This window comes from Nicotiana tomentosiformis, chromosome 7 (genome assembly GCF_000390325.3).
Source record: "Nicotiana tomentosiformis chromosome 7, ASM39032v3, whole genome shotgun sequence".
Classification (NCBI taxonomy): domain Eukaryota; kingdom Viridiplantae; phylum Streptophyta; class Magnoliopsida; order Solanales; family Solanaceae; genus Nicotiana; species Nicotiana tomentosiformis.
Window position 1 is genome coordinate 63,833,704 of NC_090818.1, and position 17,507 is coordinate 63,851,210.

At 37.5% G+C, this 17,507-nt stretch overlaps 5 protein-coding genes across 5 annotated transcripts; 2 read left to right on the forward strand and 3 right to left on the reverse strand.

The window, feature by feature from the left end:
• Nucleotides 1-3,110: 3,110 nt before the first annotated feature.
• On the reverse strand, nucleotides 3,111-4,184 carry LOC104118105 (NDR1/HIN1-like protein 1). Its single transcript, XM_009629284.4, has one exon. The coding sequence runs from the start codon at nucleotides 4,071-4,073 to the stop codon at nucleotides 3,438-3,440; it is 636 nt and encodes a 211-aa protein (XP_009627579.1). The 5' UTR covers nucleotides 4,074-4,184; the 3' UTR covers nucleotides 3,111-3,437.
• A 4,365-nt stretch (nucleotides 4,185-8,549) lies between these two features.
• LOC138895690 (uncharacterized) lies at nucleotides 8,550-9,014 on the forward strand. The gene has a single exon (XM_070180410.1). It carries the CDS (start codon nucleotides 8,550-8,552, stop codon nucleotides 9,012-9,014), a length of 465 nt encoding a protein of 154 aa, XP_070036511.1.
• Nucleotides 9,015-10,679: 1,665 nt separating this feature from the next.
• LOC104118106 (uncharacterized) lies at nucleotides 10,680-11,402 on the forward strand. Its single transcript, XM_018778247.1, has one exon. The coding sequence runs from the start codon at nucleotides 10,680-10,682 to the stop codon at nucleotides 11,400-11,402; it is 723 nt and encodes a 240-aa protein (XP_018633763.1).
• Nucleotides 11,403-13,832: 2,430 nt separating this feature from the next.
• LOC138895691 (uncharacterized) lies at nucleotides 13,833-14,339 on the reverse strand. The gene is made up of 2 exons (XM_070180411.1): nucleotides 14,229-14,339; nucleotides 13,833-14,165 (listed from the first exon to the last, which is right to left on the reverse strand). The coding sequence occupies exons 1-2, from the start codon at nucleotides 14,337-14,339 to the stop codon at nucleotides 13,833-13,835; spliced, it is 444 nt and encodes a 147-aa protein (XP_070036512.1).
• Nucleotides 14,340-14,438: 99 nt separating this feature from the next.
• Nucleotides 14,439-14,795, reverse strand: LOC138895692 (uncharacterized). Its single transcript, XM_070180412.1, has one exon. The coding sequence runs from the start codon at nucleotides 14,793-14,795 to the stop codon at nucleotides 14,439-14,441; it is 357 nt and encodes a 118-aa protein (XP_070036513.1).
• Between the last annotated feature and the right edge of the window lie 2,712 nt (nucleotides 14,796-17,507).

Genomic DNA, 17,507 nt, shown 5'->3' on the forward strand with positions numbered 1-17,507 from the left:
TTTCTAATGAATTGTCAAGTCCCCTCTATATATTAGGGAGATATACCTTTTAAGGTATTATTTTATTGTTCTATAAAAGGCGAAAGTCATTGATTTGTTGACCGTTGGTTCCCTTTTTGAGTCGTTCCGTGATTTCTGCGATAATGACTGGTTAATGGCGAGAATTACGGACCCCTATCGGATGAGTTGGCAAAGCTTTCTTCGAGGCCGTTGGAAACAAGACCGGTTACGCCTTCGGTAAACTTGAGGGCAAATCTGATGGTTTCGATGGCTAACTTTGACAATGTTTTGGGTTGGACCATAATCACCATGTGTCGATCTTGGCCGATGGTGTTAGACGTCAGATCAATCTTCGAGTTAAACTTCACCCGATCACAAATATTTCGACCCTGGCCTAATCAGGGAGTTCGGAAGCTCGATCGAATATCGAGCTCGGTTTTATCCGTATACAAGCTTTTTGCAGTGACGGTTAGAAAAAATTATGTCTCTCGTACTGTAACATTTCATGCATCTGAAATTAAAACTTGTGATTTTGAAATCATAATTTGCAAGAGATCTGGATAAATCGACAAATAAATTGATGGTGATCAATTTTATGTTTATTCTTTTTCTATTTCCTGGACTAAGGAAACGTGTACCATAAAAGCCAAATTTGGGCAGCCATAAGAGCAATATAATATCGGTGTGATGTTCAACAAAATACAAAGAACTGTGTGTATGTGTGAGAGAGAGCTCACATTATTAGGTCATCCACCCATTTCTACTTTGACGATATCTTCTTCTTACACGTAAAATAGATTTCTATTTTGTCTTCTGCAGCCACTCTCTTATGCACCGACGATCATTTTTTCTTTATTTATTTAGTTATTTATTTATTTGAAGCATCTTTAGCCAAGCAAATGACTCTTAATCACACTTATTCTTCAATTCTTTTGTTTGAGAGTATTGCTTTTATGAGCTGTTTGCCATTTGCGTTTGATTCACAATTATTAATTATATATGTTTCTTCCCAATTTCTTATCTCTACTCTTAGTTGTTTTTTTCTTTGTCCAATACTTTGCAATAACACCATACAATTTGATCAATACTATCCGGTACAATTGTTGAAACATATGGTACGAATACGATTAAGAGCGGAACTACAGTTTCGCTTTTGAGTTTCGCATAATTCAATAGTTTTAGCCCACTTCTTATATAAGCATTAAAAATTTACTTAATATATACAAATAATTTATTCAAGATCCAATAAATTACTTTTTCTAGAGTTTAGATCTCATAAATTTAAAATTATAGCTTCGTCCCTAAATATGATATATATATATATATATATATATATATATATATATATATATATATATATATATATATATATATAAAAGATTGTGATGAAAAACCTTGTGTTGTCTACAAAAAGCATTGAGCAAAGTTGTTATTGAAATGATTCCTATTCAAAATAAGGTATACGACATATATCGAAAGACGATTCCTATAGATATTCTTTACAGTTCAATAGTATCAAACTTTCATTATTGTCTAATGAAAGTATGATGAGTCTAGAGTATCTCTTATAAACAACGGGAAAAGACGTGTTTGTCGGTACTAATTTTAATAGTACTTCAATTATTGGGAATACTGTTTTACCTCATTAATTAACTTTTTATCAGCTGAAAAGGTGTTTTCCGAAAACGTCTTTTAGAATAAAAGAAACAAGCTTTATCAATTCAGAGAAAAGATGTAGAAACACGTTTGATTTTAGAAATGGTAGTTAATTTGGAAGTATATCCACATTTACCAATTTAGTGTTTCTTTTCGTATGGTCAGGTATTACTAATAGGAGTACCTTTTTTTTCACATTTCTATGTAGCATTAACTAATACATATATTTTTGACAAGTAATATGGGTAATACTACGAAAAATAAAATGGTAACCAGAAAGTATATCTAATTATGCAAATTTTATACTGACAATCAAATAGTGATGGTAAGCAGACATTTAACCATAGTATGAATTGTTTTATTAGACCCTTCTCTATGCGTGAGTCAAACAAACCCATAATGTTTTAGGAGTATAACTTTTGCCAGTACACACTCTTTCTTTTTTATTTTAGGGTCAAAAGGAGGTTGTTTCCTATTTAATCAGTTGCGAAAGTGTGAGTTTATACTTGCTGTTTGAAGTGGCCTTCAAACCTTATCTCTTTATTATATTACTACAAATTTGGCCATTTTCTTTTATTTTCCTCAGCCGGCGGCTCAGCCCAATATGGGTGTTATAATTTCCCACTAGAACACTTTACCTAACAAACACTTGCATAATAATTAATCCTGGCAACTAATCGAAATGTCCTACCTTGTTACGCACTTTCTGAAAAAAGCACCAAACACATGAGGTTCTTTACTTTTTAATTAAATTAACTTCCAAGAATTTCTTTAGGTGATATTTTAATTTTTAATTTAAGTTATATGCCCTAAAAATTACTTTTTGTAGCAAATTTAATATAATAAATTAAAAAACATTGTATTAATATATTAAATCGGTTAAACTAGACTGATAGTGGGATAGGCATATAACTTAAATCCCTCTACTTTAGGATCTTAAAACGTTTAGCTAACAACCATTGAAAATTTAACTATGAAAAAAGCAGAGTATAAATTCAGAGTAATTTATACTAAGAAATCACCAAGTACAGAACTTGTGATTTATATGTTAACAGTATGTACAAGTCAAATAAGTAGTAGTGATAATCGTAGTTCACAAAATCATCCCTCCCCCCACACACACCCTAAATTGTTATATTCAATGAATCTTTAGAAACCAAAAGAGAAATGAGGAAAATAACAAGTCATGGTTTGGCAGACTATCTTAATTATTCACCCAATACAAGAACTTGTAGATCACATGGCCTTGGCCTTCTTTATTCATAGACTTAACGAATATACAGCTCATATGTTCCCATGGACCAAACCCTCAATCTTTGGCAATTTTAAAGCCATTTTGTCTAAAATATTTTTTAACTTACAATTAGCACTAAAAATTTGAAAAAGTAGGGAAGAGTCAACATCAAGTAAGCGCGATCAATTTAAAAATATTTAATGCTTAGAAACCAAACACATTGACAACAACTTGTATATATACCACTTGTACAACAATAATTGTATCACTTTTTTCTAATGAGAAGAAACAATATAATATATAGTAAATTACACATAATCCGAATGAATACAACTTCTTACAATATTGTGAATTTTTGGTATCTGTCCCATCCTCAATATTTCGTTCCCACGTTTATTTTTAGCAAATTGTACAATTCATAAACTATGTAGGACAAAAGACTAAAATTAAAATTCAAAAAAAGAGATGCTGAAGCTGAAATAAGGTGGAAAAGTAAAAACAGGTTTTAAGAAGGGAATTAAATACTTAACGGTAGTAAAAACGAACTTCAAACACTGACATCACAGCTCCGGGATAGCTGGTACTTAACGGCGTTGTTTCCGACGACGATTCCGCCGTTAGCAGGGTGGTCACCGAGTGGAACATACGCGGAGCACGTGACGTGAAGATGGTAATGACCGGTTGTAACAGACCCTACTTTCCATTTCACACGGCCGTCAATTTTAAAGTCGAGCCAAACGCCGCCATTTTGTTGGTCTTCGGTGAGTCCAGGGCCGTTATAGGGAGCAATCGGTACGTTATTGCCCAAAACAAACGGCGACCAGATGTTGACGTCTTTGTGGCCTTGGTATACAGGAGGAATTTGTGTGTAATAGGTAATTTGCTGGTTGTGGTAGGTGGCGTAAATATCCATCTTGTCGTAATATATGCCTATGTTGCTATTGGGATTACGGGCGTAAACGGTGGCTTGAATAGAGGTGGAGAAGATGTTAGGGGCGGAGACATTGAAGATGAAGATGGTGGTGTCTTGGAGGATGAAACGGGGTTTTTTGGGTTGAAGAACGGCCCAAACGATAAGGATAGTGAGAAGAACTAAGAAGAGGAAGATGAGAATAGCGGCGCAAATTCGCCTGACGATCTTCTTCTTCTTGCATTTGTGGTGGCTGCACTTTTTCTCTGACATGTTTCTCCGGCGGTGGTTGTGGTGGTGCAGAGGGAGGAGAGTTTGGGAGTGGAGCTTTTTAGAGTGAGGGAGAAATGGAAAGGGAGTGGAGAAGGGGATTGATTATCTATATAGAGGAGGAGGGTCCTTTTCTTTGGTGTGTAGGAGTGAAAATGAAATATTTGGGGTAGTGAAAAACTGAACACGACTTCACCCAAACTTTTCAAAAGAGAATTGTTCTATCTAATCAAATTTTTTTTGTTTCCATTCAGTGTGTTCGGTACTCAGACTATATTCGAATTTATTTTTGAGAAAATACTCTTTATCAAAAAAAAATTATATACTCAAGACTCAAACCTGGAATCACTAGTTAGGGAAACAATAGCCACATCCACTCTATCAATACTACCTTATCATGCAACTATTAGTTCTTCATTTATGTAACTTTTGAAAAATAGTTTATAAGTAACGTTGCGTGTCTTCAGATCACCGTTTGTGAAAAAGGTTAAAGATAAAAAAAAATAGCTTCTAGTTTTATCTTTTTATTCTAATAATGCAAATCTAATAGAGTATTTTTAACTTGATTGGAGTGCAAAGCATACTTCACTTTTTTCTTCACAAAAATATTTATACTGCTAAACTAAAAAAAAAATAGTATATTTCAGTTAAACTAGAAAATATAGAGAAAACCAAATGAAAAAGCAAACGTCTAACTAATTTTGTAGTTGAATAAAATGCATTCTTTATGCTGCATTGTGTCCTAGAAAGTCTACAGTAACATGGCAAAGGGCACTAATAGTAATAATGTCAAATGTTTCCCCCACTTTCATACCATAACATGGGTCCCACGTACATATATACACAAGTACTTATTACATAAAAATATATTCTATAAACAGATCACTTAAAATTCAACTGCAGCTAAATTTCACCAAGTATAAATTAACCTATAGAAGAGTATGGACCGTGTAATTTCTTTTACAGCCTCTTTGAATAAAATTTAAATCTAACTTGAACATGGTGCGGGTATTCTCCTGTGGTCTTAACTTGATTTGTCCTTACCAATTAAATTTTAGACAGTTGAGATCTCAAATTATAGGAAAGATTTTAGTTAAACAATTATTTGCTTTTAGTGTACGAGGAGGAGAGAAGTAATAGTTTGTTATAAGTTCTGGACCTTGCCTCTACAATGTAACTTGAAAAATAATTTAAGAAGATTTGGTTCGAGAAGCCAGGCTCAAGCGCTCGGGATCCAAGACACGCATTGTACGGGAATAATAGATATCGGCCAATTTGTGCAACTGGTCAGTGCTTGTTAATAACACATTAATCTAGGTTCGTACAATATGAATTCGCACTTTGCACAAACTAAATTGCACCTTCACAGGTGGATCTGAGAGTTATGTTACTTTTCCATATAAATAAAGTAAATAGAACCTTCTCATTTAAGATTGGTTGACAATGTAGGAATTTGTAAATTGACCTCCGTCAGCTTAATGCGAGATTGCTATAATCATTTCCATTTTTATTTTTAAAAATATAATAATATAATTTGCATACACAGACAGACTTCTCTATAACAACATCTCTATATAACATCTATTAACTATAAAAATCAAGTTTTGCTCGGAGCCGACTTGTTAAATTATATTTTACCTCTCTCTATAACAGCTTTTTACATATAACAGCTACAACCATATTTATAGCAGAACGTTTTTTGTAAATTATCCCTCTATAACATCCATATAAAATCTTTAAGATTACTAATAATAATTCTAAAAGTATGCACACAATCTTTTTCATTAAACAATGTTTCTATCTTGCATATATAAGACTTGAAGATTTGCACATGATATATTTTCCATTGGACAAATTTCAAAAAATATTTATATAGAAAATTTAAATGTTAAGCTATTAGATTATCTTCAAGAAAAAACTATTGGATACCTTTTTGTTGAAAATTTGGACACGAATCTTCGCCAATTCAAGCGTTATATCGCTAGTAAGAGAATGAAATCTACGAAACAAGCTACAATTACAAAGTTCTTCCATCAATCCCGAAATTTTTTATTTAAGGTAGCTTTAAAATGTCTGCCTTAGATTTTGAATTCTTATTCTTTTAGTTATGAATTTATTAGTAATGTGTTAACTTTCTTCAAAATTTAACCATTGAAATATGCATGTCTTTTGATATTTTAAATTTGAATAATTTTCTTATCTTTTATATGTAACATAAAAAAAGGAAAAATAATTGATTTTTGGATAATTTGTTTACCCACATAACGGTACAGTTGAATTTATAGTGTGGTTTATAGACAAGCGAATCGATTTGACCCAAAAATAATAAGTAAATAAAAACAGAGATAAGATTATCAAATGAAATTAAAGAAAACAACAAGCCTGACTAAGAACTTTAGCCTTTCCGGTGACAAGAGTGTATGCAATATTCAAGTATTGAGATTAAGCATAATAGAGTATAACTTTTTGTGTGCAGAGTATTTTGTGTCCTGCAATGGTTGGTAATCATGTCTTCTTAGAATTTGTGTACCTTCTCTAAATTTCCTTAGAATTTTTCTACAACACTCAACTTTCTCTTTAAGAACTTCTCCACAGATCTTTTACCAGCATGTCTTCTTAGACTGCTATCTCCAGAAACACTGGGCTTTACTTCGATGGAGGCCCAAAGAAAAACAAAACCAAAGAGGTTGATGTCTAATCCGAGCCTCCAACCATAAACACTGTCATACCCCTTCATCTTAGCACCACATATGATCTATAGGAGCAAAAAGCACGTGCAATTTCCATAAGTGGCAGGTTTCGGCATGTTCGTAGGTACCCCTCCTCCATTCATCATTTTAGCATCCCTGTTGTGAATGAGGACTATAACTGCAACAATATTGAAATCTTCGCCCCGGATGGGGTAGAACAAGTTACTTACTCCAAAGCGGGGTTCATGTATGTCTACACATACCCCTTCACTTTGGGTCCCTTCACCTTGGGGTCGGGTGAAGGACTTGACCATCTTGGAGTTCTGCCACCGGTATCAGGTCTGCTTAAAATAAGTAGGCCCATCTATATGGCATACGGTGGCTTGTCTCCGTCAGTTATGCTCTGAGACCGGGGAAACCCTAACTCTCGCGCACAAGGTGAACCTTTACTCCCCCAAGATTTTCCATGGGGGAGTGTTAAACCTTAGCAAGCATGGTCATCACTCCCTCCTCGCTAGTATTGATGATGACAACGACCGTGGATAGATAGAACAGTTCGTTGTTATCGCTACCAGGGACATCATCCCCGCCACGACGCCAGTTTTTCCCGAGAAATAGAACCTTTTCTGTAAGTCTTCGTATATTTGTTTCTTCTCTTATTTGTGTAAAACAACTCAAGAACAATTTACTAACTATCTTTGCTCGTACAGAACTTCCAAGGGGTTTTGTTGTGTTCCCTGATGTCGAAGCTCTCGATGACTTGACAGAAGCCACACAGGTGCTTCAAGGTGCCCTTAACCGGATGAGGGCCCATGAATCTACTCGCGCCTCTTGTAAAGGTTCTTCCTCCTCGAATCCCCAGCCCAAAAATAAGAAACTAAAGAGGAGACATTCCTCCTCGGTTGTGACTCAGGAGAAAAGAATAAAGGAAACACCAATCGAGCTGGCCATGGTGGTCCTCGATGATGAAGAAGAAGCCAATGATGAAGAGGCTTCACTTCAAAAGAGAAAAAGTTCTTCATCAGCTCAACCGGATGCTCAGCCGAGGGGACTCCAAAATCTACCAGGAAAAGAAGTTCTGGCGCTCTAGGGGGGAAATAGACTTGGTTGAGAATGCCAATTCTCGCTTTCTGATCCCTGTCGTTGTCTCCGGTCAAAGGAGTTCGGCCCCTGACCTTCTTCTTCCATCAACTTCTGATCCAACAATAATTGCCCCTCCTTTTACTGCAGTTGTTTCTTCTACATCTACACCAACAGCTCCATACCCACTGATACCAACTGTTCTTTCTCCACCAGTACCGATTGCTTCTCCTTCACTGACATCAGCTGAATAGGTAAGGGATGTATCTCCTCCATGGTCTCCTGATCAAGGGAACTTGGGAAACACTTACTCGACACCTTCTCAAGACCCTCATGGAAAAGTGCCACTCTTTTAGTTTCGAAGGAGTGTCATATTCTCTCCAAACCGGTAGAGCTTTCCAATTACCTGAAACTGCTAGCTTCAGCAAAGGATTTGAAAAATATGGATTCCCTTTCTGGGGAGTGCCTAATAAACAACAACATGTATTGCTCGGTGTAGGTAGCAACCTCTCTTCTCTTTATCTCTTTCCGATTTAGATTTTGAAGTAATAACTTTGATTTTATCCCTTTTCGGCCAATCTTCTTGCCTCCGAGGGCCTGTAGAGGTTGATCCTAGACAAGCAAGGGCTTGCTTCAGAATGATCAGCTTTTGGCTGAAAGGATTTAGCTTGCCGAGCGCCTCCCGGTGCTGGAGGAAAAAGTTGTACATATGAATGAGCTCGAGGCTCGGTTACAGCAAACTGAGAAAGATCAAATGTCCCACAGCCAAGAAGCTGCCCAATTACATGAAGACCTCAAAGAGGCTAAGGCTAAGTGGGTCGAACATCATGATGTTGTAATTGCCGTTGTCGAGCATGAGACTGTCATCGAGGAACAAGTTAATAACTTAAAGGCTAGATTATGCTCCAAAACCGAGGATGCCAATGCTGCCGAGGAGAGGAGGGCCAAAATAGAGAAAAGGCTCAAAAGCGTCATGGAGCAGAATCGGCTTCACTCAACCACCAACATTGAGCTCGATTCCAAAATCAGCATGATGAAGTCTGAGAATGAAGAGCTCCAATCCAAGATCGATAAGCTCCAAGCAAAACTTTGGGACCAAGTAGATTCCTTTGTCTTCGATAAAACCTACACCATGTATCATATGAAGAGAAAGACATTGGAAGAGGCCAAATAAGGCATTGCCAATATTGATGACTCCATTGCCAAGGCCCGGGAACTAGAGTTAACCACTCGTGAGAACCTTCCTGCTCGGCCCGTTGCGTCTGACTCCTCGAATACTAATTTTGAATATTTGTGATCCGAAGGGAAAACTGAAGAAGATGAAGGCCCTAAACCGGCAACAAAACAACTTCTTCCATCGGGGAAAATGAATGCACATCTCTCCCTTCAGGTTCTGGTAGCAAAGATGTATAAATTTTTCCTTTTATCTTTTGTAATTTTGCAAAAACCTCTTATTGTGTTTGGCGCTTTATTTATTAAAAAAAAACTTTTTTCCTAAGTGTTGTGCAAAAAACATTTTATTTCATTTAATTGACAAAGCCTCGAAAATATTTCTGCATCTGAAAGCTTTTGATTTTGGGCATAAACACTTCCGGAATCTACCCTTTGCTATGAGGGTTTCATAAGAGAGGGCCCTTATGTTTACGAAGCTCTTGAAGAGGACGTCTCCTGTTCATTCTAGCACAAGCGTTTGAAGTTCTTGCTAACTTTCAAAGGATAAAATAAATTAACTTATCATTCAGACAAAAAATAAGATAAGAATAAAAGGACTTTGATTTATTCCCTATATTCTTAAAAGAACAATTACATAAACATTCATTTGCTTAAGTGATGTAAAAGAAGAATCTATGTTAAATTTTATTAATTTTAGCCAAGATCATGTTGTAGAGCTCAAGTCCAAATATATGGACTTATTTTCAAGAAGCGCAAGAAGTCCAAGAAGCTCAAGATTGATTTCAAGTAGCCAAGATTATTTTCTTCTTAAAACAGGATTTATTTTATTCCTTTTAGAATAAGGATTTTCCTTTTAGTAGGATTCTAGTTTCTTTTCCTTGTAAAATAGGCATTTTACTTTCCTTGTCTTTAGTTATTTTATTTCTTTATTGGAATAGGAATTGTAGTCATCAAATAAGAGACTCTAGGCCTATATAAAGGGTTCTCTTTCCTTGTAGAAGGAATTCACGTTTTTGAGCTTTGACCCTAATTTGCAATAGAGTGTTTTTCTCTATTTTGTCTTCTTTATCCTTGTTTTTGGTTCCAAGCAAGGTGGTGATAGTCTTTATCTTATTTTTAATTGCGTGTGGTGTTTCTTTATCACGTTAATTGATTCCAAATGGTGACTTTAGAAACTTTTCATTCAAGAACACATTTCCTGATCTAAATTCGTTCTTTTGATATCCTAGAATCAGAACTTTTCTTGAACCGGTACAACATTAATATTTACTTGTTTTGAACGAGTAAATAGTATTTCTTATAGTTCAGATCGTCGTCTTTTACCTCGTTTTTGAATCACTATATTCCGAGTTCTAAAACTTGAGATACACTATTTCTTGAAATTGGCCCACAAACCACGTTTTCGTTTCAAGATCTTAATCCTGGTCGGTTGGTTCTTTGTTAACTCGAAGAATCACATCAATTTGTTATGAGAGCTATAATCCACAGGTCCCAGGTTGACGAATTTATCATGGCCAAGATTCAACCAAGAGGAAGATTCTTGGTTCAAGAAGATGAAGAAACGAGACAACATGAATCTCTTTTCCACACTAGATGTACCTCCCATGAAAAAGTTTGTTTGTTGATCATTGATCGTGGGAGTCACATAAATATCATTTCTAAATAGATGGTTAAGAAACTTGGCTTGTCAACCAAACATCATCCATATCCTTACAACATCGAGGTTGAAGATGATGATGGTTTAGAGGTAACTCGCCAGTGCCTAGTATCTTTTTCTATTGGTAAAATCTATAAAGACAAGATTTGGTGTGACGTAGTGAATACGGATGATTGTCACTTATTACTTCGAAGACCATGGGTGTATGATAAGTGTGCTAAATATGATGAAAACCTTAATACCTATTCTTTTACAGAGGATGGATGTAAGATTATATTAGTACTATTGAATTCAAAAGAAATTGCTAAAAATCTGAAGCTCAATGATGATTATTTTCTGACCAAATTACAAATAATTTGTCCAATCAATGGAGAAAAGTCTTTTAATGTTGGTATTACTATGGAAGATCAGAAAGAGGAGGAGCATGCACTAGATCCACAAGTTGAGGATTTACCTCCAAAGTTTGATGATGATCCGTTGGAGCATCCCATATGTGAGCTTAACTTTCCAACAAATAGAGATGCTCAACATAATATTAATTTGATTGTTGATTCTATCCTTCCAAACGAGGCAACATATTGCATTAATCCAGAAGTCCATGAATGTTTTCAAACACAAGAGGAAGGGTTGCTTAAAAAGGAGTCCATAATGGAGGGTTTGAGTTCATATTTTGTTCCAGCTTTTTTCTTGCCCCCAAAGAATGAATATTTTCAAGCATATGTAGGAACGTGAAATGTTAATATAAATTCCATCAATGGTTATGATCTAGTTAAATAAGAGACCATTGTTACTGATGAATTCTCAAGAAGATATACTTCGATCTCCAAGCTTGATCCAAAGGTACTTGAATTTGATTCTTCTAAGATTTTTTGTGGTACTAAATCAACTTTTTTAGGCATATCCCATAAGTACCACATTGACATGGAGAAGTTTAGGATTCTTGAAGATCAAAAAAAAATAACTTATGGTTATGGGTTAGTGTTTAAAAATCGATTTAAGAGGATTCATTGCAGAAATATTGGTACAAAGATACTATTGAGAAAGTGGGATTTAGTTCGGCCACATGCTTAACTTTGTTACAACACAATGAAGCTCTTTGACAAGTTAGAAAAATGAAACTTAGAGTCTGGTGAATATGAGTTTCAACCAAATCATGGAAGTTTCCAATCTTGTACCATTTGTGGAGCCTTTAGACTCGAGGAGGAGTCTTTCTCAACCAAGGGAGAATGATGTAAAATAAGAATCTATACCACAACAACAACATACCTAGTATTATCCCACACCGTGGGATCTGATGAGGGTAGTGTGTATGCATACCTTACCCCTACCTTATGAGGATAGAGAGGTTGTTCCCAATAGACCCTCGGCTCAGGAAAACATAATCACCACATTAATGAAATTATAGACAAGAAGGGACAATACCAAAAAGCCATATAAAAGCAGAATAAAAACGATAATACTATAAGGTGATCAACAATGAAAGAAAATAACGGTTAGTCATAAAAACCTACTACCGACAGAAAGCGAGACTGCATGCCAATACCACTACTATGAACACTCTAGACTACCTACTCTACTATCCTAATCATTGACCTCCATAACTTCCTATCAAGGGTCATGTCCTCGGTCAGCTGAAGTTGTGCTATGTCTTGCCTAATCACATCTCCCCACCTCTTCTTTGGCCTAGCTCTACCTCTCCGTAGGCCCTCCAAAGTCAACCTCTCACACCTCCTCACCGGGCCGTTTGTGCTCCTCCTCCTCACATGACCAAACCACCTAAGCCTTGCTTCCCGCATCTTGTCCTTAATAGGGGCCACACCCACCTTGTCGCGAATAACCTCATTTATGATCCTATTTAACCTAGTGTGCCTGCACATCCATCTCAACATCCTCATTTCTTCTACCTTCATCTTTTGTACATGAGCGATCTTGACTGGCCAGCATGCATCCCTATACAACATCGTTGGTCTGACCATCACTTTGTAGAACTTACCCTTAAGTTTCTATGGCACCTTTTTGTCACACAAAACACCAGAAGCGAGTCTCCATTTCATCCATCCCGCCCCAAATACGATGTGTAACATCTTCATTAATCTTCCCATACCCCTAAATAATAGACCCAAGGTACTTAAAATTCCCTCTCCTAGGGATGACCTGCGAGTCCAGCCTCACCTCCCCTTCTCCTCCTTGAGTCTCGCCACTGAACTTACACTCCAAGTATACTGTCTTGGTCCTGCTCAACTTGAAATCTTTAGATTCCAGGGACTGCCTCCATACCTCTAATTGCGCGTTCACACAGTCTCGCGTCTCGTCAATCAATACAATATCATCTACAAATAGCATGCACTATGGCACCTCCCCTTGGATGTGGCACGTTAGTACGTCCATCACCAAAGAAAACAAAAAAGGGTTGAGTGCTGACCCTTGATGCAACTCCATCATAACCGAAAAATGATTTGATTCCCCACCCACCATCCTCACTCGGGTCTTTACTCCATCATATATGTCCTTAATCAACCTAACGTAGGCAATAGGTACACCTCTAGCCTCTAAACATCTCCACAAAGACCTCCTTCAGAACTTTATCATACGCCTTTTCTAAGTCGATGAACACCTAACAAGGTGGATTACTTCTGTAGTCGAACGCAACGGCATAAACCCAAACTGGTTCTTGGAAATAGACGTACTCTTCCTCACCCTTAATTCTACCACTCTCTCCCAAACTTTCATAGTATGGCTAAGCAACTTGATACCCCGATAGTTATTGCAATTTTGGATATCACCCTTGTTCTTGTATATAAGAACTATCATGCTCCACCTCCACTCTTCGGGCATCTTATTCATTCTAAAAATGACATTAAATAACCTAGTGAGCCACTCCAAGCCTGCCTTGCCCGCACTTTTCTAAAACTCCACCAGAATTTCATCCGGCCCGGTCGCTTTGCCCCTGCTCATCTTACGCATAACCCCCTCAACTTCATCAATTCTAATCTGCTTACACTACCCAAAGTCACAACGACTCTTGGAGAGTTCCAAATCACCCAGTACAATGCTCATGTCCCCCTCCTCATTCAAGATATTGTGGAAGTAGGTTTGCCATCTCCGACGAATAAGCCTGTCATTCAACAAAACTCTACCTTCTTCGTCCTTGATGCACTTCACTTAGTCCAAGTCATGCACCTTCCTTTCTCGTGCCTTGTCTAACCTGAGCAATATCTTATCCCCACCTCGGCCCTCGAGTTCCTCATACAAACGATTAAAAGTTGCAGTCTTGGCCGCCGTAACTGCTAGCTTTGCCTCTTTCTTAGCCAACTTATAATGCTCCCTATTCTCCCTCTTCTCCTTCTCGTCTCCACTTTCCACTACCTTTAGATATGTTGCTTTCTTGATTTTCACTTTTCCTTGCACCTCTCCATTCCACCACCAGTATCCCTTATGACTACTAGAGTAACCCTTTGAGACTCCTAATACCTCTCTCGCGGCTTCCCTAATGCACTACGCAGTCGTGGTCCACATCGCGCTTGCGTCCCCACTACTCCTCCAAGCCCCCATAGTCACCAGCTTGACCCCCAACTCCTGCACTTTAGCTTCCGTCAAGGCTCCCCACTTTATCTTATGTTGGCTATACATCGCCCTCTTCCTCCTCTTCCTCATGATCTCAAGGTCCATGACCAAGAACCTATGAAGGGTCGAGAGGTTCTCACTCGGGATGACCTTACAATCCATGCAAAGACCTCTATCAAACTTCCTGCAGAGTAAATAATCAATCTAAGTCTCGGCCACCGAACTCCGTAAGGTGACCAAGTGCTCCCTCTTCTTCGGGAAATTCGAGTTTTCTATCACCAAATCAAATGCTCTAGCAAAGTCCAGTAGAGACGTTCCTCCTCCGTTTCTATCTCCAAAACCAAATCCACCATGCAAATCATCATACCCCCTAGACATCACTCCAATGTGGTCGTTGAAATCTCCTCCTATGTAAAGCTTCTCGGTATGCGGGATACCACGCACCATCTCATCTAAATCCTCCCAGAAATGCCTCTTGACTTCCTCATCCAAGCATGTTTGGGGTGCGTACGCACTGATTATGTTCAAAGTAAAACCTCCAACAACTAGATTAATAGTCATCAGCCTGTCATTCACCCTCCAACCTCCACTACTAGTTCACGGAGGTCCTTATCAACTAAGATACCAACCCCGTTCCTGCCCCCTACCCTCCCAGAATACCAAAGTTTGAAACTACCCACATCCCGCGCCTTATCTCCTACCCACCTAGTTTCCTGTACACAAGCTATATTAATCTTCCATTTCTCGAGAATCTTCGCTAACTCTATAGATTTTCCAGTCAGAGTTCCTATGTTCAAAGACCCTACTCTCAGCCTTGTAGCTCCCTTAGCCCTCTTACCCCCATGCACCCCTCCCCCCCGCTGACACCCCCGAGGACAAGACCTCACCCTACCATCGTTCACCAAAGCTACTATAATCTAGGAGTAACTATGCAAGCACTATCCCGAAAATAAGCGACAAAAATAAAATGAATTACCGAAATATAATCTACCACTAAAGGTTGCAATACCGGTGAAGAAATAAAATAAAGGAACTAACGGGAACTATAATCTACACCTAAAGGTCAAAAAAATAGGTGAAAAAATAAAATAAAGGAACTAAAGGAACTATAATCTCCAACTAAAGGATAGAAAAACAGGTGAAGAAATAAAACCAAGGAACTATAATCTACAAATAAAGGATAGAAAAATAGGTGAAGGAATACAATATAAGAGCTAAAGGGGGCTATAATCTACAACTTAAGATCAAAAACCAAAATGTGCAAAACTAGAACAGAACTACTAGGGATATTTGATATAAAGTTTCAAAATAAAGGTGTAAACAGGTAGCTAACAATATAAACAAGTAGGCAAAGCTATCACTAATGCAATTAATTTGACAATGCTAGGGCAAATACTAACTAAAGATTCAAGAACAAAATAGGCAGGCAAGGAGATACAATTACACTAAAGTATCAAACTATTAAAATATCAAGACAAGAGAGGAACTTTAGAACCTGGATTACAGCCTTGAAGTTAACGGAAATATGGCCGTGATGGATTGCGACGAGTTGGAGTAATAATCTATGGTCAGAAAAACAGGTAAAGAAATAAAACAAAGGAACTAAAGGAACTATAATCTACAACTAAAGAATAGAAAAACAGGTGAAGAAATAAAACCAAGGAACTAAAGGAACTATAATCTACAAATAAAGGATAGAAAAATAGGTGAAGGAATACAATACAAGAGTTAAAGGGGTCTGTAATCTAAAGCCAGGCTCCCCAGACGTTAGGCGGGCGACGCCAGGCCTAAAGCCAGGTTCACCTGATGAGGAAGCTACAGTAAACCCCAACCTTAGAGCCACTGGAGAGATTTTGGCCTATGTAGATGGTTTTCCGGCGTATGTCCATGAGCTACAATTCAAGGAGTATGAACAGGCTGATGAGCGGGCAATTATTCTAAGAGCATCCGGGGAAATAGAGGAAGTTCCTATGGAATCTGGCACTGATCAAACCATGCAACTACATCTTAATGTTCTAACTAAGACTCCTCTACAACATTTATATGATTTAGTTACACACAATGTGACACCAATTGATGAAAACTTATTGAGACAAAATCCAATGGAGGATGAAGGAGATGATGAATCAACTGCCGAATACTTCAAACAAGTGGCTAGGGAAGGGGATTTATCACCCACAACTAGTGCTAAAGGAGGTAAAAAAACTAAGAAGAATCAGAGTAAAGATCCACCACAACCTTCAAGAATAATGCCCAGGAGGGCAGCTTCTCTATCTAGATGATGATCAAAACATTAATATGGAACATAACGTTTGTGAATACACAACAGGCCTTTCCTAGGGTGATCAATATGAATAGGGAGCATAATTTTTGTGTAGTTGCATTGATGGAGCCTTTTCAAAAGAAGTGACTCATTGATAGATATAAAAGGAGGTTGAATATGGAGACTGCTTATACAAATATTAATGGGCAAATATGGTTGTTCTTCGATGCAGTGGTGGAATGGGAATTAGTGGAGGATATTGAGCAACAGGTGACTGTGAGAGTGTTTCACCATGACCTGGGGAAGCACATGATGATGACATTTGTTTATGCAAAATGTTCAGCAATAGAGAGGTTGGATTTGTGGGATCATTTATATTATTTAGCAAGTGATATGGAATTACCATGGTTGGTAGGAGGGGATTTCAATATGATATTGTATGAAGATGAGAAAATAGGGGGACTTCCAGTACACCCTCCTGAATATAAGGATTTTGCATTTTGTGTAAACTCTTATGGTTTGTTTGAGCAAGGGTACAAAGGAAGTCCATTCACATGGTGGAATGGGAGATCCAATGCTGAGTGTATATTCAAGATATTGGATAGAATTTTTGTGAATTTGCCAATTCAGAACATGTTGCCAACTATTGAAGTTGAACATTAAATCAGAACTGGATCAGATCATGCACCATTGCTAATGACATGTGGGGTGCAGACAACCAATTTTGTCAAGCCTTTCAGATTTTTGAACTTTTGGACAAAGCATGCTACATTTATGGATGTGGTGAGGTAGAATTGGGAAGCGGATTTCATAGGGGATCAGTTTTTGAAGTTCAAGCAGAATATCAAGAGGGTGAAAGCAGCACTCTCAAAATGGAATAGGGAAACATTTGGTGATATCTTCAAGCAATTGGCTATTTTGGAGGACATTGTTAGGGCGAAGGAGATGTTGTTTGAAGAAGAGCCTACAACTGAGAATAGGATTGTGCTTCAAAAGGCTCAATCTAAATT